Genomic DNA, 25,515 nt, shown 5'->3' with positions numbered 1-25,515 from the left:
AAGTCAATCAAGGCCAAAGATAGGGCCATCAGGACCAGGGCCAAGGTAAATCAAGGTAAGAATAAACTTGACTTGGCCTTGTAAGGCTTAGGGTCTGGGACATTAATACTTAGCCTTAAATTAGGGCCAAGACAAAAATGAACTTATATTATAATATATATGACTGGACTTTGAAATTACAAAAACCTAACCCTGGACTTTGAAATTACAAAAACCTAACCCAGCCTGACCCTGCTGTAGCCATAGTCTTTAACTTTTGTAAGTAGCCGCTGAAGAAGACGACAGCAGCTGGAACTTCAATAGTACTTTTATGGTAACTTTGGCAAAAATTTACTTCTATGAGTATTTTTGTTTTTTGATTAGTTTTAAGCATAAGGGGTAGAGCATTGTAATCTGACAATGTGAGTGGTAAAATTGACATTTCATCTACCAAACCGAGGAAAACTTGACAATCGGGAATATATTGTCACATGTACCAAGTAAGAGAGAATGTATATGTTATTATCCAATTCCTAGAGAGAATGTGCATTTTAAAAATAAAATTTTCAGTTATAAACCGCATCAAACCGGACCGGTTGAACCTAGATAACCCGATTGAAACCCCTATCTATAACCTTATCCACCACAAAATCTCATCTTTTTGTTATCCACTTCCACATCCCAAATCCAAAACCAACCATTTTCCATCACACATCACAAAAGAACCTTTTCTTTCTTCCAATCACAAGTAATCATCCATCCTTCAAATCTGTTTGGTTTAGTACAGATAAGAAAGAAACTAAGGGAGAAGAGTGAGTGTCTGTGTGAGTGTGAATCAATGGCCTCTACCTCATGTTTTCTCCACCACCATGGACTCTCCACCCCAACTAGATCCACCTCCTCCTCACAGCGCTCTGTGCCAATCTCCAAGCCAACCCAGCTAGTCTGCAAGGCCCAAAAACAGGCCATCAATGATGCCGATGGAAATGATGCCGTCTCCCGCCGGTTGGCTCTCACAGTTCTCATTGGTGCTGCCGCCGTCGCCACTAAAGTTTCTCCGGCCGATGCTGCTTATGGGGAAGCTGGTAATTCAAAATTTTAGTTCATCTTCATGATCATTTCAATATGTTCTGCAAAATTCACTTTTGATATCCTTCTGAAGCAAATTGTGAACCATTTCTACAATGTGATGTATTGGTTTAAGTGTAAGTTCTAAAATCTGGGCTTCTAATTTTTTTCAACATGATTAAATGGATTTGGCTAATGTTGCAGCCAATGTGTTTGGTAAGCCAAAGGCAAACACTGACTTCTTACCCTACAATGGAGATGGATTCAAGTTGTTGATTCCAGCAAAATGGAACCCTAGCAATGAGGTTGAGTACCCTGGACAGGTTCTCAGATACGAAGATAACTTTGATGCCAATAGCTACCTTGCAGTCCTTGTCCAACCAACTGATAAGAAGACAATCACAGATTTTGGCCCACCAGAGGAATTCCTCTCTAAGGTAATTTTTTTGTTATTTTATGATTTCAAAATCAATCAATCTAGAATGCATTCAAAGAATGTATACCAAACACAACCTTCAAGTCTCTAATTGGTTATACATTTTGTTATGAATCTTGAGACACTTTTAGTTATGTTTCTGCCATTTGTTTCCAAGTAAAATGAGTTGTAGAAACCAAACATGCATTTATATAAGCTTGCAAAGTGATGTTTGTTAACTACTAGGCTATATTGTGACTCTGTGCAGGTGGACTATTTGCTGGGAAAGCAAGCTTACTTTGGCAAAACTGAATCTGAGGTAAAATTGCAAATAAAAAATTTAACTGATTGCTATTCTGCTTAGAAGATCGATTATAGTAAAATCACATCTACAGATGATGAACAACTAAAACAATTATGACTGCAAATTGTTCACATCTTTGGGTATATTTGAATCTTTTAGGGTGGCTTTGATCCTGATGCTGTTGCGACTGCAAATATATTGGAGACTGCAACTCCAGTGGTTGGTGGAAAACCCTATTACCTTGTGACTGTTTTGACGAGGACAGCCGACGGAGATGAAGGTGGTAAACACCAGCTAATTTCAGCAACAGTGTCGGATGGGAAGCTCTATATATGCAAGGTGCAAGCAGGAGACAAGAGGTGGTTTAAGGGAGCAAGGAAATTTGTTGAGAGTGCTGCAAGTTCTTTTAATGTTGCTTAGAGAGTAAAAATGAGGGTATGTTTTGAGTATGTAAAGGATCATAAATTCAAGACGAAAACGCTTAATTTGAAGATTGCTGTGTGTGTGTGCTGAACAAGACATCTGTTGATGAAAACACTTCATAGCAGCAAAATATGTTTTGATACCTTAAGTGATAAAGTGAACAGAAAATTCGTAAGATTTTCAGGAGTTATACTAGGTGATCTAAGAATATTAAAAGTCCTAAAGCGCAATTAAATGTCATCACAGTGTATGGGCAGAGTTGAAAAGATGAAATCCTCCAATGCTTTCACAAAAGAGACTTGAAATGATCATAATTCTCTGATAGATCACATTATCCTGTATAAGTTTTGACATCACAAATGATCAAAAGCTGCATCATTAGGATTGTTCAAAGGGTTATCTGTCCTGTATTCAAGTAATATTCAAATGGGAAACTGCTGCACAGACACTATAGCTATGGTCTATGAGACTAGAAACATAGTTGCATTCGCTCAAAATTTGATGAGTAAATGGATATATTAAGCAACAGATGATATTGTCATGGAAGAATTGTCACAACCTGATTCTATTTTGTTGGATTCAAACAGTATGTCAAACAAATAGCACAAACCAATTAGAGGGGATCTTGGAAATAAACAACATTCTTCCCGAAAAATAAAAAAGGAACTAAACAATATCACCCAAACCTCACTTTTAAAAATTAACTAGTGAAGAATGTAGAACTACCTGTTAAACAGTAAGATCAAAACTTTTGCTTAGAAAGACAAGATTTATCAACATTCGCTGCATTAACCACACAGGAAAAGTCGCAACAAAAAGGATCAGTCTCTATAGACAGACAATAAGGTTAGTTCCTATACAAATTAATGACCCGAGCTTCTGATTTGGAAGTTGATTGACACCTCTTCACTTTTACATGAATAACCAGGTTGACAAACCCTTTCAGCAAGAATCTCTCCATCATATTGATAAAATCTGTAGCAGCAAAATGTATGTCACAAATGTGAACTGTCCTATATCCAGCATTGGTCTCTAGACCTGGCAATTTAAGCAATTTCCTAAAATTAGAGCACTAACATCTGCTAATTAATCCAATATTAAACTATCTGAATAAAGAATATATTTTCTGGATATATCTAAGCAAGAGAAGTTTTTCTCATTCTTTTTCCTTTTTTTCTTTTATTTATTTATTTTTTTTTTTATTTTTTTGAGAGAGAATAACAGTTTATTACCAAAAAGCGAAGAGATGAGGGGTCCATAAGGGGAAGAATATACAAGCAAAGTTTACAAACAAAAAAATAAAATAAAATAAAATCAAGCCCACATTAGAAGGAGAACGGGAGGTTTCCAAGAGATTACAATGTATTTATTTCTCAGAGCATCTACACGTCTAAAAGGTTGCCATGGACAAGTTGCTTGTGATGTCAAGACAGATGGAATCTGAAATCTACTGGAAAGATCTCGAATAGAAAGTCCATCTTATTGCTAAGTAAGCAGGGTCTATTGGTAGATGCCTCTGCAAGCAAATTGTAGTCTATGGCAAAAAAGACTGATAGGTAAACTGCACTTGCGAACCCTTTTGCTTTCCTTTCCCTTTCCTTCCATTTACATTTCCTTTATCTCAGATATACATCATGTTGAACATCAAATACCCAAAAATTCTATACGTAGAGATGTCCATTTGTATAAATGATAATAACACTCTTCCTATCAGCAATCACTTGGTTATTGATATGACTGCAATTCAGTTCAAGTAACATATAATTCTGTTGTGCTTTCTAGTATTCTATTAAAAATATTTTCAAAAATAGTACACACATTGAAGCATCTGCCAATTCCCCAAAATAAGCATACTTGACATCAAAGAAAAATACCTGTAATACCCAGTCATGAATTCACGATTCATGTTTTGTACCATTTCCTGCAGTTGCTTTTCCTGTAAAGTATGATTAGAAACAAGATTGTAAGTTACAAATGCAGAGAAAGATGTCCAAAAAGTAATAGATAGATCACAGGACATCTTCAAAACGAATCTGTGAAAAGGTAAGGATTTCTATTTAATTGAAAAAAAGTGCCGGCTACATGCATCAAAACTACACATTAAGGAAAAGTTGGGTCTAAACAAATAAATAAATAAAACAAAGAGGAGAGGAAAAGAGATGAGAAATGCATAATGGAAACTGAAAAATGAAAGATGGAGGAAGAAAAACAGAGGATGAAAGAGGCACAGGCCATCAAGTCAGGAGAAACTCAGCTGAATGGGATCCAGTGCATGGATCTTTGCCCTTCAATAGATCAGTTAAGGTTATTTTAGGTACAAGATATAGAATATGCATGTTCTTCCTCGGGATTTCTCTGGTCAGTTTAGGCCTGCCCCTAACTCTTTCAGCTCCTTCAGTCAGATCATATCACTCCTTACTAGCACATCCCTAGGCCCCCATTGAACATCACCATACTAATTCAAACGACTCTTGGAGTTAAAAGTCGATTGGGCCAGTTCCCAGTTCAGCTCTAATAGTCAGTATCCCTATTAACATCCTCATCTATGCAACATATAGCATCCAAAGTTTAAAGTATCGTGAATTGGTTGGGTGGTTAAAGTTATTTTTCGAATCATATCATATCTCAAATATGTATTGACAGTGCAAACTTGCATGGAAATGGTTAAATTTAAACAAAAAATAATAGGTACAACCAATAAATAGTCATCCAACTTACACAAACAATTAAACATAGAATACTATATACGTAAGACAAGCATGTTAAACCGAAGTTATTGTTAGTTCTTAAAAATGATGTTTCTCACATGTCTGTATAGTACCAGTGAGAGTGTTGGGGAGGTACAACACTATATGTGGACTCTTTCGTATGTTTCGATGTCCTATTTATTTTCCTTAAGGAGTTATTGATCAGATTTATGAAACAAACCCCTTAAACATGTTTCTAACTAAGAACACTTTTAACTTTCAATATATTTGCTTCTCATTATTCTTCTAATTAACAGCAGTAAAAATATGGTTCTCGGTTGCCACCTTTATTTTCTGTTATCTGAAAATACATTGAGTGGAAACCTAGAAGCATATTATACTGCCCACTAATTAACTGGTTACTAGTTTGACCAGCTTCACACCTCATAGTATATAGTGATGGTTAGTGCTCCATGACCTACCATGTGGGAAGCAGGGGTGGATCGATGTGATAAGAGGATCTCATCAAGATATATTCACCCAAAGTAGGTAAACAAAGTGAACAAAAAGTTTACTCTAGACCAAGTGTGAAGCTCCAACAAATCTTTAAAAGAAATTAGCAAGAAAGGCCTTAAAATTTGGATTTTGGCACCAATGGAACCTGGTTATCCATCTCCGTCGAGTTTCATGAGAAACATAACTGAAAAACAAGATTTTTCAGTTATGGTAGATACATGCCAATACATATCAATACATGCAGTTACATGTAGATACGAGTTGGTCATGTTCTGGAATTTTTCAAATTTTTTTTCTAAAATTGCTCAATACATATTGACATGCATTAGCTAATACATGTCTGTGATATGATATGGCTTAAATTTTCAAATACATTTTTTACTAAGAATGTCTGTATCGCAATTTATCATATCATATCACAAACATGTCAGCCAATACAATGGGATACATAAGATACAATATTGAATTTTAAAATTATAGAGACACATCAGCATATATCATCTAGATGGCTTATGATACTGAGACATATCAGCTGATACTTTAAACCTTGATAGCTTCTCAATATGACACTTCTTAATAGTCTAATAAATCATAGCTGGTGATACAATAGTCTAATAGAAATTTTTTTCAGCTTACAGGAATAAGTTGGTAATACAACAATCAAGACACATATCTCATATCCAGCCCAGTTAAAGAATTTGTGAAATGTCATCCAACTAAACTAGTCACTTTGCCGTATCTCTCTTTCCCAACCACGGGCCAGTATCCATTTGACTAAAGTTAACATCATATACTCTATCTTATGTTCTACTAATACTAAAGCTGCTTGTTTCTAAGGTTGATCTCCATACCACTAAACTTAACATTAACCCTTTGTCTCATCCACCAAAATAATTTTATTGGTAAAAAGCATACACCATCAGACCTCATCTTAAAGGCCCTTGGTTAGGTCATCCATGATTAGTGCAAATAGTTTAAGAGCTCCAGGTTGATCCTTGATATAACCAATCGTAACTGTGAGTTCCTTTCCCTGACCTCCCACAGATTACACATAGTCACCACGTTCAACATGTTCATAATCTTTAATTACATCCGCACATTTACTTGACACCATTCTCTCCCTGACCTCCCACAGATTACACAGTCACCACGTTCAACATGCTCATAATCTTTAATTTCATCCGCACATTTACTGACACCATTCTCTCCACTGCAACATGCTGGATGAACTCTTTAGAGACTCGGTCATCAGCTTTTTCCAGGTCAACACAAAGACTGTCTGGAGGTCCTTCTGCCATCTGTATATCTTTCCATTAGCCTTCTCAATAAGTAAATAACTTTTAAAGATGTAATGTTCCTCCATGGACTATGGCCCAAACCTATTTTAAACATAGTCACCATACATTGTTTTACACCTTTATTAACAGTTTAAGCTAATGGGAGAAACGGCTGAAACAGTCATGATCAATGATGATTGAATGGTTCAACAATAAATGTAAAGAATCGACGCTTCTAAATGGAACAACCCATGCTCCTTTTGAACTTTCAAATCACCTCTTAATGCTGAAGCAAGCTATCTCACAGAATTTTGTTCTAAGACGTATCTAGAATATCTGGAACCCAGCAGATATCAAAAAATCTGTCTAAAGATAATGGATTATATAATAGACCTTCAAATGTATTAAATTAAACTCTTCTGCCTTGTGCTTTACCATTTCATGTCTAAATATCTCCTAGGGACCACAAATCTAAGGGAAATCATCAAATCAATTTCATCTCTTGTCCAAGCAATCATCTAATATGTCGAGCCAACAGCTTTGGTGTACTTGCTGCAACCTGTATTGCCACTATTATTTAAAAAAAAAAATTTATTGAACTATACAACAGTCAATAGGTGGCCAGTGGTATTGGGTAATTAGTATTTACTAGGTTGGATAAAGAAGCAGAAGTCATATATAGGCTTAAAATGATAGGAATCCAGGGGCTATGAATTCCACCCAAAAAGAAAAAGTCTGTATGCTTTACATGGTTCATGTTGTCACAGGTCATTCTAGGATATTTAATCATAGGCACCCAGTAGGAGTCATTAGGGTGGTAACTGTGTCAAATATGTAAAATAGTTTTAGGGCCATGGTGAGTCAGATTTAGTTTTCAAATTTGTTACTTAATGAAATGTAACCAACCACATCTAGTTTGTCAACCAGAAGGAAACAGACCCAATGTAGGATCAACTTAAATGAGCTTATACGAGCTGAGCATTACCCGATATATATACTTGTAGCAAAGAGGAAAAGATAAAAGCATGTGTGCCATACTTTATAAGGAAAGAAACACAAGAAAAAGGGAAATAAAAATAGAAAATGTCAGAATACCATGAGATGAGCTTGCAGACAACATCTGATCTATATTATCAATACGCCGTTGTATTGATTTTAAAACTGAGTTCAATGATGACACTCTCTTACGAACACCTGAAATCCTGGCTGCATGCTGCATGATGCATGGCAATGGTGCATCTTCTAACAGTTGATCAAGCTCTGCCAACACGCAAAGTAGGACTATGTCAGACAAGTCACAATTACATCTCAGTAACCATAAAGTTATGGTAATAAGACATGAAGTTACAGTGAAGAGGGTCAAGAGTAGGGATGGCAGAGGAAGGAGGGACTGGCAGCGAAAGGCTTGCCATGAAGGCCACAGGGGTGCTTCAGGTAATTGAAGAATGGTAACTAAACTGTTTATTGAAGAATGAAATAAAATAAGAGTACTGACTATCCAAATATATCTGAATTCGCCTGCACTGACAAGAATGCATCCCATGTGTAGTAAGCAGAACTAATCTTATGCTAAATTCCACCAAAAAGCATACTTACTTCACAAAATAATCTTTCACACCCCCTTCCAAAATTTCTTTCATTATGCCACATGGATAAACAAACCTAAGCAGGTATTATTTAGCATATATTAGAATTTTACGATTCAAAAGTGAGCTTGAAGTTGGGAATTAACTTGTTTTCCAGCCTTCTTGTTCCATTCAAAATTTTAGTACAAGAAGTTGGGTGCAGCCCACCTAAAAAATCAACATGCAATTTCCAAGCATAGAATCATCTAAGAAACTAAGCTAATTTCTGTATTGCATTACCACTGAATGTCATACTTCAAACCATTTATTAAACACAATATAAATACATTTGTGTGTGGGAAACAGACAATACAGATTAATCAAAGCCCCCTCTATTTTGAGATGTCTCAATTTACTAACCATCTTAAACATCGAATACAAAATCAATTGAAAGGTCAATTAAGGGGGAAACAGAAACCTTCAAACTTGGTCAAAACAATAAACATGCAGGTCTAAAAATCAAAGATATAGAGAAGAATGAATACCTCTGGTAAGTCGATCCATCGCAGAACAGAGCTGCTCCTGGCTTTTAGCCGTATTCTCAGCTTTACAGTCAAAATCTTTAATCAACGAACCAAGCAAAGAAGAAATCCCTTTCGCCAAGGCCTCTGAACTCTGTAAATTGACATCAGATTCCGCAACATTGGAAGCTGAGGTAGAAGTGGAAGGCTTATGATTGACATCAGATTCTGCAACATTGGAAGCGTTGGAGGTGGAAGGCTCGGACAGGTTCTCAGTCTCTTGACAAGAAACTGGATTGTTAACTGTATCTAGGGTTTCCAGAGACCGAGGTTGCTCGTGAGATTGATCATCTCCCACCATAATTGGTGCTGGACCAGAAGAAGAAGGGGAGTCCATCATCAGTTGCAGCTGCAGCTGGCTCAACTTCTACGGTGAAGGCTTTGTGTGAGAAAAAAAAAGAGGGATTTCGGTTGATGGTTAAGTGGTGCGTTTGATCCTAGAAAACGTTTTTGGCGTTATTTGTTACGATTCGTTTTTCTGTTCTTTAAGAACGGAACGGTTAGAAATTTTTTATAGATCACATTTAGCAGAACATCAAAAAAATTGTTTTTACTGAATAACAAAAATAAAAGTGCTAAAATTGGGCCGATTGAAACCTTAGAAGTTAGAACGAGTTTATCAAACACCAACTTATTATAATAGTATTTTGAAAATATTTTTAGAACAAATTTATCAAACGCCCATTTCCAAGCAAAGAAAAGTCTTTTAACACAGAAACATTAAAAAATTATTTTGCATAAGAACTGGTCTCTTAGAACAGAAATGTTACCATCCACATACATTGTTGTTGGGTATTGTTTTCCTTTTCCGGTGAGAATTATGAATGGTTTAACAAATGCACATTAAATTTGCTTTTTCTTTTTTTTTAAATTCCATTTGAATGGTGTCGCCATTTTTTTTTTTTTTTTGTAAACTGTCGCCATTTTGCAATGCTAAGGCAAAACGACAACAATTATTGTTACAAAAATAATAAGGGGATTCTTTTATGTAAAATATCATTTGTATGTAAAAAATGTCCTCCTAGTCTCTGCATGTGCGAAGCCTTTTGCACTGAGTTTGCCCTCTTTATTATTTTTATCAAAGAAAAAAATGGTTAGGGCACTTATACATTAGTTGCCCAATATTTAGGATTTTATGGTAGCATTCTTGTTTTTTGTTTTTATGTTTTTTTTTCTAATATTTTTGGAATAAAAACAATCCAAATCATGTATGTGATCTTTGCCCTTTTTCTTGTGTCTTATAATTTTTGAAGCAAAGTAGTACTTTGATGGTTACCAAAAAAAATAAGTACTTTGGTATACACTTCTTTGAAAACACAAAGATGTTCAGTTAAGCCATCTAGAGGCATTTGATGGGGGGATCCTTTGTCACCAGCTTTGTTTGTGATTCGTGCTTAAGCTCTAAGTGCCCTACTGAAAAGAGGAGAAAGCAAAAGGTAGATAAAAGGTATCAAGTTAAGAAGTAGAAGTGAATCTCTCTCAACCTCTTATATGTTGATAATTGTTTAATTTTTTCATAGGTGAAATCGCAGGTAATACATAATGTCAAGATGCTTCTCGACAAATATTGCAAGGCCTCGAGACAAACATAAATTCCAAGAAATCCTCGATTTGTTTTAGCCCGAATACCCCTACAAAGATGAAGAGATGGTTCTTGCAAATACTTAAACTCCACTACGGTGATGCCCCCATCAAAGTACGGATTTTTATTTGCAGCGCCAATGGCATCAGCTGAAAATGTAATTCAACAGCTGAAAATCAAATAACAGGTTTCTGTTGTAAATATAAAATTTTTGCTTTTACATTTGAAAGGATTAAAGTTACTAATTTACAATATCAAACCCTTCGTTTTCCCAACCTTAAGAATCAGAGATTAACCCTGTTTGCGTCCTGTCTGCGTTTGGAGCCATTCCCCGTCCGAACCCTATTTCTTTTTGTGTGCAGAAAATCTCAGAAAAGAAAAAGAACAGAACCACCTGGGTTTCGCTCTAGATGCAGAACCCATGAGGAATGAAGACGAAGAAAGGTGCAAACAGTTGGTAAAGGGGGTCTAGGGAAAATTAAAGAAAGCTTTTTTTTTGTTACAGAGACTCATTCAACAACCCAATTCAGAAAATTTCGTAAGTTCAAATTTTCTCACCCAGATTGAAGAGGGAAGAGAGGAAAACCTGGAAATTACAGAAATAAGATGTTAGGCAAGAAGATTTTGGAGGTTCAAACGAAAGAATCAAAAGAAACCTATACTCTAAACTGTTGACCCCTCATTTTTGGTGTGGTTTTCTGTTGTACTCTGTTGTATGTGTCAATGGTTCAAGTTCTCTGAGAGACATTACGGGTTGGAAGGTGAGGCGGAGGAGAAGGGTTGGGTTCAACATCTTAGAGGGTTATTTGTTGGAAGGCTGAACTGGAGAGGTGCTAACAAACTTCTAGATTTAATTATTTCAGTTTGAAAGCCTTATATTTTGGCAAGCGATGACAAGCTGGAGATCTTCTACGATGCTTGAGACAGGAGGAAATGGGTTTACTTTTGTAAATTTGCAAACTTTCAATCTTTAAAATGTAAAAATAAAAAAATTATATTTACAAAAAAATCATATTGTTTGATTCTCAACCATTGGATTACATTTTGATTGTGTGGCACAATCAAGGCCATTGGCAGCTGCCAACAGCAGCTGCTGCAAATAAAAATCCATCAAAGTACCTTAGCCTTCTTGTTCTTTTAGAAAGAAAAAAGGTGGATATCTTTCATGATTTAAATGATCGAACATCAACTAAATTCAAAGGGTGGGCAAAGAAACTACTATCTCATCCACGGAAGGAAATACTATTAAAGGCATCAGCCCTTCCTTCGTTTAACTATGCTACTCAACATTTACCTCAGGTATATCACGAAAAAACCAAACAACTGGCGAGTGTACTCTTTTGGGGAGGTAAGGAGGATAAGAGAGCAGTTCATTGGATTTCTTGGGAAAATTTAACTCATTCGAAGGAGAAAGGTGGACTTGGATTAAGGGACCCCTCTCTTCATAACAAGGCGCTCTTCTCAAAGGTGGCATGGAAACTCTTACAAAATCCACATTCCCTCTTTGGTCGAGTCATGAAGGCTATCTACTACCCGCACACATCCTTTCGGAAGCTCGATTAGGAAGCAATCCATCGTAGGGTTGGAGAAGCATACTTGAAGGAAGAAAGGTTCTCATGAAAGGTCTACAATGGAAAATAGGAAGAGGGAACAAAATGGATATTTGTGGATTAAGATGGATACCTAAAAATGATAGAAAAAAGATAATCATACCTAATAACCTTGAGGGCTTACTCATTCAAAAGGTGGAGTAACTAATTCACCCCCACAGAGAGAAAATGGAGAAGGTAGCTTATTAAACACATTTTCGAACCTCAAGTAGTTGTTGCAATCTTGAGAATCCACTTACCTCTCTTTCCCGTGGATGATAAAATGGTTTGTGGAAGCAGATAAGGGAGGATTATTTTATGTCAAGTCAGCATACCACCTCCTCATGAATGAGAAGGATGAGATACAACGACAACAACCATCATCTTTTATAAGGGATGCCTGGACTAAGGTTCCTTCAGAGATTTGGATGAAGGTATGGCATTGCCACAATTTGCCAAAAATTAGATCCTTTCTATGGAGAGCGGTTGCTAATGGCGTGGCTTGTGGTGAAGAATTCTTGAAGAGAATGACGAACATAAATCCAATTTACAACTACTGTTGAGAAACAATTGAGAAAGTGGATAATATCTTGCTTCATTCACCTTTTGCTTGAGCCACATGGTTTGCATTGCCAGTTAACCTTGGTAATGACTCAAAGATTACACTTGTTTAATGGATTTTGCAAGGGCTTCTCAGCTAAAGGGAAGGAGGAAGAAAAGAGACTAGAGTGTTTAGCCACCTTTATACTCTAACAGCACTTGTTATTGACACGCAATGAGAAAGTATTCAATGGTGCAAGTCTACTACCTAAGGAGGTTATTACCAAAGCAATTCAAATGGCTAATGAATTTATGGAGAATAGCAAGAGGGTGGAAATTATAACAAATAGGGGACAATAAGGGGCAACACTAATCCAATGGACCCTCCCACCACTTGGCTTCTTTAAAATAAACACAGATGTAGCCTTCAACAAATCTTCAGATAGAGCTAGCCTTGGTTTTATCATTAGAAATGATGGTGGTCAGCACATACTTGCCAAGTTGATTCCGTCCTCTTTTCTTGACATTATTGATAGAGAAGCGCTAGCTATGTGTGAAGCACTAAAAGAAACTAAAGATGGGGGCTTTCTTAATGTGCTGGTCAAAACAAATAGCAAAGAGCTGATTTCACTATTGAGGGATAACACCAAGACTGATCCGCTATCTACACAACCACTGATTTTCTGATGTTTTCTTCTTGACGTCTCAATTTGTGAGTAGTAATTTTACTTATATTCCTAGAATGACCATGTTGTGGTAGATGAACTAGCAAAGGTGGCTTTTTTTGATTTCGAGCTCAACATCATGGCCTTCTACCACTCTATGGCTAGATAACTCTGTTTGACATCTCCACGTGTTTGTCTCGATTGCCTGATGAATGAATGAGTTTCATACCCTTTAAAAAAATAAAAAAAAAATAAAAAAAAGAAGGAAGTGGTATCTCTTGAAAACATGAAGGGGCATTTTTTTGTTTTTTATGTCAGAACATAACATCCTATTTTGAAACCTTAAAAAACTTAAATTGTTTTTCTTGTTTCATTTTTTTTCTTTAAGTCACAAAAACTTTTTTTTTTATGTATATACATGATTTCAGTACCCAAAAATATTGAGAAACAATGAAAACATTTAGAAACATGAAAAATTATTTCTAACGAAAAAAACATGAAAATGAAGTAAAAACATTGCCATACAACCCCAAAGATGCTTATTTAATTAATATACTCTAAGATGGTACAAATGAACAAATTTATCACTCTAATCCAATCATCACTACACCTCCCTAATTTTATCGTCCCTGTAGCTCAATACCTTTCACTTCATATCCTCCCTAAACGGTAAATGGGTTGGGGGTGTGGTGAAGGAGACACCAAGCATGGGGTTATACAATTATACTAGGCTGGGGGTGAAGGTGATGGCAACAATGGTTTTGGAGATTCTTAAAATAAAATAAAATGAAAAATAAAATAATAAAAAACATATAAAAAAAATAAAAAAAGTTTGGAGGGTAGGTGAAGGTGGTTGAAAGTGATAAAATTGAAAATTTACTTAACTTTAAGATTATGATTAATTAAAAAAAGCACCTCAGATAGATTGGATGTACAATCAAACAACCTGTTATTAACTTTGAGGGGATTCTTTGCAAAAATAAACCAACACTATTAAGTAGGAAGTCAAGAACTTGAGTCCATTCTCGGGATCACGGCAAAGCCTTGCCTTGTATATTTTTTTTCCCAACAAATATGTGGGGGTCAATGACTCAAAGGAAAAACTAATTGAGATGTGCTTCACCATTAGCTTGAGGGATCACCTCCAATCCTGGTTAAACATTACGAAGAAGAGCACCCAAGAACACTTTAAATGAAGAGTAACTTTAGACATCCAATCTGCAGTCTTATTCACATTACGTTCAACGTGAACACGACGAGTGCAGTCCATACCCTCAAGGTAAGATCCCGTCTCTCGAATGAATCAACTGAACCTTACTTTATCCAAATAATGGAGGTAGGTCCAAAAGCTCAATTGTCTTAAGAGAATCAAACTCAAACCGAAGAGACAAGAAGTTGTTGCTCAAATCCACCTTCAGTCCTTCACAAATGACAGTCAATTATGCTTCAAGCACTTGCCCAGCTTGAATCTTCTTAACAAAACTACCCTTAAAGCGACCTCTGAATCACAGAAGACATCACTAGTATTGGCTATATCACCACTCCTGGACCTGCAACGCCAACGTCGGCCTTAAGCCACCTTGCATGAGGCGCTTGCCACCTCACCATTAGTCAATACGTACGTGTAAGAGGTTAAGTTTCTTTTGCACCAGAAGGGGGAAAAAAACAGAAAATAGGTTTAGATATCAAATCTTGAGGCCAATGCTGCCTCCCACTTTAATACAACTCTCTCTGGATTAATTTATGTGGCCGACACGGTTTACCAAAAAAAAAAAAAAAAAAAAATGGCCGACACAATTATCGGATAAAAAAAATGTTGGCCGACACACCTTGATTACTACAGCACATCCAATCTTTATGGAAATTTGATACAATTCTAATATATATATTTTTGTTCCTTCTCTTAACATCAACCGACCTTAGCTCAGTTGGTAGAGCGGAGGACTGTAGTGGGTTAACCCGTCAGGTGATCCTTAGGTCGCTGGTTCGAATCCGGCAGGTCGGATTTTTTTTTTTTTTTTTTCTTTTTTAATTGCCACAACCCAAACCCATCAACATGGCCTATGTATATATTTTGAAAGGTGTTAACTGAAATATAAAGCTTACTTTTGAGTCAGTTGACTCCATGGTCACATTGTTATCTCTTTTTTTTTTTTTGTCAAAGTCACATTGTTATCAACCACCAATAACTTGTTTATGTGTCAGGAAAAAAAATGCATGTATTTGTAGGCTTAGGTTCAATTTTTTTTTATCATATGTGATGTCATCTTATATGAGTACATAATTTAAAAATCTTTAAAAATAGGGTAGATAACCATGCTTTCCTTATACTCTTCCATCACATATTTAAAAAGGAACATAATACAAGAAAATGAGAGAAAACCACAGTACAAAGGGTCGGCGATATATCGCTCTGTCGCTGGGGGAGACTCGACCCTCCCATCGACACGATATATACCAAATGTTGACGAGCGGCCTCCCGGACCCCGCCCGCACACCGGACCTTTGTCCGTCGGCAATAGAATGTGAAACATGAATCATACTCAACATAATTGTATAATGAATTGTAGACTTTAATCCATTTCTTCACTAGTTGTGTATTTATGTATTCTTTACATATTTACATTAATTAATATGAGTTTTCTAAACTTTCAGTTTTGTCACGTATATAATATGGCATGTGCCAATCAGAAACTTTAGATTACGTGAACCTTTAGGTCAAAATAATGGTCTCAATGTGTTTATTGGCCTCAAATTAAGTTATACAAAAAAATTTAAGCCAAAACAATCCTAAATACCCCTGAAACTAGGGGTCAAATCTTCATCGACACCCTTGCTAAAAATCGCCAAAATATCTCTATATCGGTGGCGACACTGTCCAACATTTCGGACCTTGGAAAAACCACAATCCTCAAAAGGTAGAGAACCCCATAATCAAAATCCACACTAGTGGATCCAACTTTAGTCATATTTTTACACTTTTGAATGATCAAATTCACTGTATATGGTGCAAGTGATGTTAATCTTTTCTCTACCGAATCCAATTTTAAAAAGTGTCTATCAAAAGAATACGTAGTGCAAGACCCTCAAGTAGAATGTTCATCTTACTTTAAAAAGAGTGAATATCCACACTCGAGTGGTCTTGCAATGTTCAAGTGAAATGGCATTCAATGTGGGTAGATGATTCACATCATAAACCTATCTTTTTTTCCACTCCATGCTAACACAAATAATTAAATATAAATTTTCAAAGATTGAAAAAAAAAATCATTTGAGATCGATGAATTCAATTGCAGTTTTGTGAAACTGGTAAAAATAAATCAAAATATATGTCGAGCAATCGAATGCACTTATCAAATCAGAAAGAAATAGAAAAACCCATTAGGGTTGGTATTTCTCATTGATTTCCTTCTTATGAGAATCATAACATATCAACATAGCTACCTTGCTAGGGTTTTCATCACCTCAAATCACAAGTTTCAGAGTAAAAAACAACCCAAACAAAAAGAAGAAAAAAAAAAAACTCAGAAACATGAGACCTGCAGAAAGAGGGGGATGGCTTTGCCATGATTTTAGCGTTTATTTTTATGACCTATAAGTTTCATGATAATAATGGAGTTTTCTAACTAGCCAAACAAGTCTCCCAGAAAAGCTTACTCCTTTCCACCTCAGTCATCATCATCACCTCCTCTTCTTCCTCTTCCTCCTCTTCCTCTCTGGTGGGTGTTGATTCATCTGTGCAGTCCTGTGATCTCATCTTTCTTTTTTCACAGTTATCTTTATCCACCTCTTCAGAATCTTGATCAGAAGTGTAATTGATCAGCTCAGAAGTGCTAGAATTAGAGTCATAACTGCAAGACTCTGCATCATCGTCGGCCACCGGAGTCTTGCACCCGCCGTCAACATCGACCTCAGAATCTCCAGTTGCTTCGAAAAGGAAGAAGGGAGATGCATCAACAGCATATCTAGACTCCATAGATTAAAGAATAGTAAGAGTTTCTGAGTGACCAGTTTGAGAGAAGGAGTTCCAGAACTAAATCAACATTGTCAAGGCAAAGGAGTTCTAAACATTCTGGGACTCTAATTGCTCTCCAGAGTGGATACTTTCAACCTTACCTTGTGTTAAGTTAGTGGTTCCCACTAATTTCTTAAATTCTTCTAGAAGGAATATGAAATTTAAAATCATATAGAAAAAACTAAAGCTAGATGTCACTGTCACATCATTGTCTTCTAGAAGAATGAAGTTTTAAAGATATTTATTCATATCTAAGAAATTTTCTTACGAATATAGGTAAAGGATTATGTTCGTCTCACACTCTTGTCATCTCTTCAATATTTAGTTAAGAAGAAGTCGTAAACATGTAGATTAGAAATAATTTTCTTTTCTAAATGAATGGTGGTGGAAAAATATAAGAGAATTACCATCGCCTAATTAATGTATGGGTATATAAGTTAGGAGAGTCTAAATCACTTCCCCGCAAAGAGGGCTCATATTGCTCACTCAAAGTCTTTCCGCCATCCAATTTAGTGGGGTCCATATAAGACCCGCTAGAATTTTTAATATGGGTTTCACAAAGTTTTGAATGTTTCGTTGATAGAGTTAGTAACGTTGGGAACTCAAACACCCAAATTCACAAACTTGAGTCTTACTGAAACTCAACTGTATTCCCCTGTAATTCTAACTATATAATTGTATTACACTCTCCTTAAATTTCAAAATAAATTAAACGCTTCCAATTGTGAGAAAGATATTGAAGAAAATTCCGTCAGAAATCTTTTATTTCAGTTCTTATAGGTTCCTTTCCAGTTCTCCTATTTGGTATAGCTATTCGAGTAGGGGTAGAAGAGTCATTTTACTTCTTCATTAATAATATAAAAAAGTTACCAATTCAAAATAAAAAATAATAATAATTTTATTTTCGTTTGTTTAAGGTTAAGAAGCAATTGGGAAGGTAGGGAGTAGGAGAGAATCCAAATCCAAAAATTGTTGACTGGTTAGGATAGCGGATTTCTGTATTGCTCGGCTTCAGTATTTTGGAAAATAAGAAAATTCCTTTTGAAGTTGGAAGAAAATGAAACTCCTTTCAATAATTTAAAATCCTCATTTGTTAGGTGCCTCTTTTTTAAACTAAAAATTTTCTTTCATTGTTATAGGTATCGAGAATTTTATTACTCTTGTTCAATTGTTTTTAGAATGGTTGACTTTTCAGCATGAGCTCATTGTTTTCTCAGCATGATCTCATACATTAGAAATTACCTAGAAAATCATTTCAAAAGTAATTAGAATGAAATTTTATGTGGAAACATGGTTCCTGCATGCACCTACAGACAAATGAGAGCAGAGTCCATTAAATTTCATCTTTCATTTATTGAAAGTCTTTTCATTTGACTTGAAGATCAAATTTTTTTTCCAACAGTATGAAATCATATACAACCTCTCTGTCATTCAAACAAAATGATAACTATTGAAGGAATTTCTCCTTTAGGCTTGAGGAAAAATGTCAAAATATGTTTTTAATAGGGATTTTTCTTTGAAAAATATGATCTTTGAAAGTTTCCCACCACAGGATAGGTACCTATGTATGAAAACAATCTTAACCATTTTTTAGATATCAGTAGGGTGAAAGTCCCATATTGCTCTGCTAGTGGAAAAACTTGGTGAAATTCCCATTTTCTAGACCTGATAATCTAAATTCAAATTTGGAAGTTGAAGTATCACTTGGAAAATTGACAGCCCATCTTTGGGTATAGTTGAAAAACTGTTTTGAGGGACATGAACCAGATATCCAAGCAACTCTCTGAACCAAAGATGATCATGGTGACAGTAGATGACCTCATATGCCTATTCCAAGAACAGCCTCCTGTTGCTTTGTCTTTCAAGCAAGAGATAAATAAGCTCCTGTTGAAGATACCACTCCAACTCATACTTGATTTATTAAGGAGATTGCAAGCCCAGATCGTTCACAAGCAGTTCTACCCACACAATGAAATAACCTGCAGGGACTTTAGCCAAAGAAACCTTAAAGGCTCTGCTTCAGATTGTGCATTGGTAGTTGGAGAAAAGAGCTGAGCAAAGTTATTTACTGAAATATTTAACTGAAAATCCAACTTCTTGATATTGTTGGACAGTATAATCAGGTTTTCTACAGAGACAGTTTAATCATTTGGTTTTCTTTGTTTGAGGTGTTGATGATCTTTAAGCCATTCTTACCAACCATCCTGAGAGTGGAAAAATATTCACAGGCAAAGTTTCAACTATATGAATGGGGCAAATTGGGAAGACTTCCATAACTACACTTGGACAAGAGCTATTTCCAGTCTTCCTCTACATTGGGACATTTCTTCTTCCCATTGATCTTTAGCAAATGCATGTGTTGGGAGAAAGTTTAGTTTAGTTCACACTCTGCTTGTTTCTAACTTCCAAGACTATAAAGACAAGCATCATTGTCATTGATATGTACAAGAGCAAGTGGTAATTCAGCTCAATGGTTTTTACCAGGTAATTGTGAAAGCCTACGGTTCTGTATCTGAAAATAAAGGTCACAGATGAGATCAGGTTGCATAGCTTTATCTTTTCTCTTGCATCAACTTCCCAATGATTCCCCTGCTGCACCACATATTGCACTATTTTTCTAAATTAGGAAAGAAACATGGTGAATGGCTTGTCAAGTAGAATTCAGGACTCCAAACCAGAAAGAACTCACAACCATTTTGACATAGCTCATACACTGTATACTGAATCCTTCCAAATGCAAAGTATTAGTTGTGTTGTTTCTTCCCTGGGCAGATGGATAATAGAATCATCCAACACAGAAATGGTGAACAAGTCTTGCACTTCTGCAATAAGTTGTGGGGTGATTGTGAACTCTGAAAGCCAGCAAGTGCGACACTTCAAAAGCATGCCCTAGTTCATCATTGACCTTGAAGGTTTCACTTGTGAGACTAGTAGAGAAAAGACAGATTATAGTTAAACTATATTACCAGTGAGATGATTGTAATTTTTCCAATAAGTTGTGCTTCTCATGGACATGATTTGCACTTTTTTTTGGTTTGATTGAGTTTTTTCTTTCATCCAATAAGCAGACCATTCTTAAATGTTAAAGAATCTCTGATTCATTTTTATGAGCTTAGTACCTAGTTCATCTTCAACCACCAAATACCCACACTTCATACATTCCTAACTTAACAAATCATGTCATAAATACATCTACAAGAAGTACTTAACATTCATGCCCAACTCTGACGTAGAAAACGCCAGAACAGTTGTTATGAATGCCAGACTATTGTTATTATTGTTCCTTTCGATAAGCATATCTAAAGGATTCTGGAGCTAGAAATAGCTTACAGTTGATGTAGCTTTCAAACACGGGCAGAACCTAAGCAACAGTGGAGAGTTCGAGAAATGGATAATCCGTATAACCAAGGACTGGGTCTTGTATGTAAGCTGTCTCTCTAATGAACTTATTGAGAGGAGCATTAAGTTCAAACCTCTTAGGCAAGTCTGGGTTGGCCAGGAACAAGCGACCATATGCGACAAGATCTGTGTAACCAGTTGCTATAGCTCTATTGCCATCATCTCTGTCATATCCCCCAGCTGCAATAAAAGTACCCTTGAAAGCTTTTCTCATTGGCAGAAGACTGAAAGGAACTTCGCATTTCTCTCCAGAAGTTACCATTCTTGGCTCGATGATGTGGCAATAAGTTATCCCATATTCATTAAGAGCTTGAGCCATGTAAAGGCCTAAAGCTTCTGGGTTTGAGTCTCCACACTCCTTATATGTGGCAAAGGGTGACAGTCTCATCCCAACTCTGTCAGCTCCAATTTCTTTAACAACAGCCTCAACAACTTCTAAAGGGAAACGACAACGGTTTTCAAGGCTGCCACCATATTTGTCAGTTCGGTCATTAACTTCATCTTTCATGAACTGTTCAAGAAGATAGCCATGTGCACCATGGATTTCTACACCATCAAACCCTGTTTAACAAACAAAAAGGATAGGAAATTTGGAAATCTGTTATAAAAATAATATGAATATGTTGGTTAATCAGCTTATTGGAAGGCAATGATCCATGTAGCAGACCCCATTTAGTTGGGAAAAGGCTTGTTGACATTGTTGTTGGTTAATCAGATCAATCATGAGAATCTGTATCCACCCCCCCCCCCCCCTTCTCCCCAAACCCTTTTCTGATATATTTTGGAAGTTTATGGATAGACAACTTTGTAATGACTAATAACCAAAATGAAATATGAGATTCACAGGACTGCCAAAATCTAGTGGACAGTTTCATTCAACAATGTCACTTTCGAGAAACCTAAATTCTAAAGACACTTTTAATCAATAAAAATATAAAAAGTAGAAGAATAAACCTTATCAGGTTATTATAAATTTGAAGGATTTTTCTTCCCCATCATTGAAGCTGCAAATTATTCCACCAGAGAATGCTGCCAGTACCAAGCCCAAGTAAAGGAGGGTTGGTGGGTTGGTGTGCCAGTCAGCAGCTGGCACATGGAAAAAAAAAGTCCTTTCAGTACAAACCCTTTTACATGGATTCTACAAAGAAATTTTTGTAGGACAGTCATATGATTGACTATGACATGTGATGAGAAGCATCATATAGATAAACTCAAGTGTAACAAAGATGAGGATGTTGAGATGGAAGAGTGGCAAAACTAGGAAAGCTAAAGGAATGGTCATATTTAGATCTAAATTTAGAAAAGCTATGACACACAATAAGCTATGAGAAGTCCTTTGATGTGGCATAGCCATGGTCCATGGAGGCCTTGAATGTCATGGTATGGAGGACTGATCTGATTCAGATCAAAGGACTATAACAGCCAAGGGCAGACCTAAAATGATCTTAGGAGCCATGATGAGGACAGGCATGCTTGGCTTATGGAATCAAGAATGACCACAAACTGAGCTGATTGGAACACAAATACCCATGTAGCAGACCCCATTTGGTTGGGAGAAGGCTTTGTTGTTGTCTTCAGGAATCAAGTCAATTTCTGTGTGGAACATTTTGTCTTGACATCAAAGAGGATGGAGTTGAAGTTGAAATCTGTTGAGAGGAACAAATGCTGGCAAACCATCTCTTAACTTGACAGCAAGACCAAGAATTCTGCAAGGGAACACATGAACAACATGCCAAGCACAACCTTTAACTTGGAGTTTGGTCAATATCAGAAATTCCATCCCAAGAAGAGCAATTCCATCCCTTAAAGGCACATTTAACATTCCAGAGCTATTTGGGCAAAAGAATGAGAAGGGAATCTACATGTAACAATACAGCCCAAGCCCCTCCCCCCACCCCAAAAAGAAAGGATAGGTAAAAAATATCCATTGAAGTAATGTTAATCAATATCCTTTAAAACAAAACAAAAAAGAGAGGGTGGGAGGGGGTTGTCAAATTTAGAATCTGTGAGTTTAGCTCAGATGATTAAGATTCCAGGTACAGAAAGTAAGTTGAAATTGGAAAATATCTTTTCAAGATTACTGTGCCTTATTTTCCTTGTAACCTGGTTTTTTACAGTAATGCTTCTCCCTTATAATGCTAGCTATTTGTGTCAACTTCTTTCAGTCTGAAAGAAATTTTTGTTTCTCACCCATGTATGGTAATGATGTTCACCGTAGTCTGCCCCATATTATTTTAATTTTTTCAATTAACCAGGCCTTTAATTTTATTTTTTTAAAGATATAAAAGGATAAAAATTAGATTTTACCAAAAAGAAAAAAGTTATATCTGTGTTGAGTAGCCTTACCTGCTTCCATAGCATTTCTGGCAGCAATTCTAAATTCATCAACAACTAGAGGGATTTCATCTGTTCTTAATGCGCGTGGGGGTGTGAACTCTGCTACATCAACTCCATTGGCACGGATGATTGGCTTCAAAAATTTGTTACTAGATGACACAGGAGCTTGCCCATTTGGTTGCACAGCTGCACACAAAAGTTGAGTAATAAGTGAAAGGTATATCGATCATAGACAAGAATAACAGGTTTCAATAAAATCAGCACAGGAATTAGTATTTTGATTTCCATCAAATGACCTATTATTTAACCAATGAAACAAGAAAAGCACATTTAATTATGACTAGATTGAAGTATATACATATGTGTGTGTGTCTGTGTTACGTGTAAGAGAGAAAGAGGGTATACCTTTATTAGAAACTCTGCCCACATGAAAAATCTGGCAAAAGAAGACTCCTCCCTTTTGATGAACTGCATCCACAATAGGTTTCCAGCCTTCCACCTGCTCTTTTGTCCAAATACCAGGTGTATGTGGAAACCTTGTTGAAGGGGGAAAACAAATTTTTTTTTACTTGAATGCTAATTAACAGTCCAAAATCCAAACAGAGAAGAGAATTTGAATTTCTTTCAGAAACCTTACCCTTGAGCAGTTTCAGAAATCACTGTAGCTTCACCTATGAGAAGTCCTCCTTCATTGGTTCTTTGTGAGTAATATAAGACAGCATGTGGTTGAGGAACATGGTCATAGGATCTCTGTCGTGTCAGAGGTGCCAGAACCACTCTGTTGAAACAAAGAATTCAAAATGGCTAAAGGGCAATTCAGTAATTCACCAGCAGAAGTATGGGAATTATTGGGAAGAGAAGAGGACTTCAGAGTATACTAGTTATATAATTGAGGACAGATATGAGATATTAATGATAAAAGGGTGCAAAACAGAAATAAGTTTCAAGGCATAAGTGCATAACTACTGATTGCAGGGGGTATTCTATTATTTTGAAAACTTATCCTTCTTCAACCTAACAATGGTTCTTCCAAAAGGAAAACCCAGATTGATCTCACAACTCTGATCTCTAATCCAAAACAGAAAACAATTTCACAAAATAAAAAGGGCTATTGATGCATCTGCTTGCTCTTTCCAATTCATCCGCTTAACCTTCTTGATCTTTGAGCTAATACAAAACCAACAATTCGACCAAAAACCAGACAGTGAAGTAAAATATTACGAAATGATCAAAATCAACATGCAAAAAGAAGGAAGGAATCAAAGTGATGATGAACAACAGATGAAGATGAAACAGACCTATGTTTAAGATTGAAGTTGCCCATTTTGTATGGAGTCAATAGAGGCATGGGTTCTTGAACAGAACATGAAATCCTTGATCTTCTCTTGTTCTTGTACGGACCGACACTAATCTTGTATGGATTGAAAAGAGACATCGATACTTGAGCAGCCATGGTGTGGTGCTGTTGTCTTCTCTTCTTTCAACAAGTACACACTTACTTCTGAGTTTAAAGGATTGAGCTTCTCTTTAGAATGGAATGGAAGCGATCAAAACCAAGATCACCTACTGCAAATAAGATTCGGAGAGAGAATGAGCAGAATATTCGAGAAATAAAAATGATTTGATGCTCGCAGAGATGCTCAGAGTGAAGAAAAAAAACCACCTTTTTGGGGAAACGAGGCCGTGAGGCGATCCTTTTTGTGTATCGTTCTGGGTTTTGTTTAGATTTTCCATTACTAACATTAAACATTTTTAGTCCACTTCTTGTCTCTCATCCGTCAGATTCATTCCTTGACTTTTTTCCCTTCTTCTAATTGGACTTGTAGCTGTAGCACGAAAATTGAGCAAATTCGCTTTATTTGTTTTCCTTTTTATTATTTTATTAAATATAAATATAAATATTTGATAGGGCAAATTACATACTCACCATTAGGTTTTAATTATAATTTAATATAAATTTGTAGTTGTAATTATAATTTCTTAATTTTATACTCGAGGATCTTAAATTTTCAAATTTATAAAATTGTGCTCTTCATTGAAACTTCTCAAACACTCCAAGGAGCATTATGCAATTCCAAATTTATAGAATTGTGTCTCTCATTAAAATTTCACAAACACTCCAAAAAAATTTATGCAACATTTTTTTCTTTTTCGAGTTAAAAGGTTTAAACAATTTACCAGGTAAAATAGAAATTGTTAAGTATGCCACCAGGGTGAAACGAACCCAAACCTCCTTTACGAGATATTGTTCATTAACAATTGAGACAAATTCAAGGATTGGAGGTCCACAGGCTTGAAGGATCAGGGGCAGAATAGAAGAAAGTGTGAAGAGATGAAAGTTTGAAATCAAAACCATCTTGATCAGACAAGAAGCCCACAGCCAAGTAGACGTGTTTGGTCCTAAGTACCATTGGGCCTGGACCACTCTTAAATCATTTTATTTTATTGTACATAAAATTATTTCTTGAACTGTTTTTAATAGAAAATGTTAATAAAAAAGTTAACCACTTTCTTAATCGCGAAAATGTCTTTATCTTTTACCTGGAAATAGAAAGAAAACATAGTGTGTCATT

The 25,515-nt window shown here is 36.1% G+C and overlaps 3 protein-coding genes and 1 non-coding gene across 6 annotated transcripts; 2 read left to right on the top strand and 2 right to left on the bottom strand.

Annotated features, from left to right (window-relative positions):
* The first annotated feature begins 742 nt into the window (after nucleotides 1-742).
* LOC149005743 (oxygen-evolving enhancer protein 2, chloroplastic-like) lies at nucleotides 743-2,257 on the top strand. Its single transcript, XM_089168291.1, has 4 exons — nucleotides 743-1,064; nucleotides 1,252-1,484; nucleotides 1,731-1,781; nucleotides 1,926-2,257. Exons 1-4 carry the CDS (start codon nucleotides 818-820, stop codon nucleotides 2,184-2,186), a joined length of 792 nt encoding a protein of 263 aa, XP_089024417.1. The 5' UTR covers nucleotides 743-817; the 3' UTR covers nucleotides 2,187-2,257.
* Nucleotides 2,258-2,391: 134 nt separating this feature from the next.
* LOC149005742 (SNARE-associated protein-like protein) lies at nucleotides 2,392-9,230 on the bottom strand. Of its 2 annotated transcripts, none has more exons than XM_089168292.1 (4): nucleotides 8,780-9,230; nucleotides 7,765-7,929; nucleotides 4,064-4,125; nucleotides 2,392-3,227 (listed from the first exon to the last, which is right to left on the bottom strand). In XM_089168292.1, the coding sequence occupies exons 1-3, from the start codon at nucleotides 9,153-9,155 to the stop codon at nucleotides 4,085-4,087; spliced, it is 582 nt and encodes a 193-aa protein (XP_089024418.1). In that variant the 5' UTR covers nucleotides 9,156-9,230; the 3' UTR covers nucleotides 2,392-3,227; nucleotides 4,064-4,084. The 2 variants fall into 2 exon arrangements, with proteins under 2 accessions (XP_089024418.1, XP_089024419.1); XM_089168293.1 differs by having other exon boundaries at nucleotides 2,392-3,164.
* Nucleotides 9,231-15,104: 5,874 nt separating this feature from the next.
* On the top strand, nucleotides 15,105-15,196 carry TRNAY-GUA (transfer RNA tyrosine (anticodon GUA)). Its single transcript is given in 2 exon segments — nucleotides 15,105-15,141; nucleotides 15,161-15,196. It is a non-coding gene; the product is annotated as a tRNA-Tyr (tRNA).
* Nucleotides 15,197-20,039: 4,843 nt separating this feature from the next.
* LOC149005740 (putative 12-oxophytodienoate reductase 11) lies at nucleotides 20,040-24,709 on the bottom strand. 2 transcript variants are annotated; one of them, XM_089168930.1, is made up of 6 exons: nucleotides 24,606-24,709; nucleotides 24,241-24,508; nucleotides 23,580-23,720; nucleotides 23,348-23,478; nucleotides 22,952-23,128; nucleotides 20,040-21,166 (listed from the first exon to the last, which is right to left on the bottom strand). In XM_089168930.1, the coding sequence occupies exons 2-6, from the start codon at nucleotides 24,393-24,395 to the stop codon at nucleotides 20,568-20,570; spliced, it is 1,203 nt and encodes a 400-aa protein (XP_089025056.1). In that variant the 5' UTR covers nucleotides 24,396-24,508; nucleotides 24,606-24,709; the 3' UTR covers nucleotides 20,040-20,567. The 2 variants fall into 2 exon arrangements, with proteins under 2 accessions (XP_089025056.1, XP_089025055.1); XM_089168929.1 differs by lacking the exon at nucleotides 24,606-24,709 and having other exon boundaries at nucleotides 24,241-24,599.
* Nucleotides 24,710-25,515: the final 806 nt, after the last annotated feature.

This window comes from Hakea prostrata, chromosome 9, assembly GCF_041222555.1.
Source record: "Hakea prostrata isolate BN-2017 chromosome 9, UWA_Hpros_2, whole genome shotgun sequence".
Lineage (NCBI taxonomy): Eukaryota > Viridiplantae > Streptophyta > Magnoliopsida > Proteales > Proteaceae > Hakea > Hakea prostrata.
Note: the sequence above shows the minus strand (reverse complement) of the source record. Positions and strands in the feature narration are given on the sequence as shown.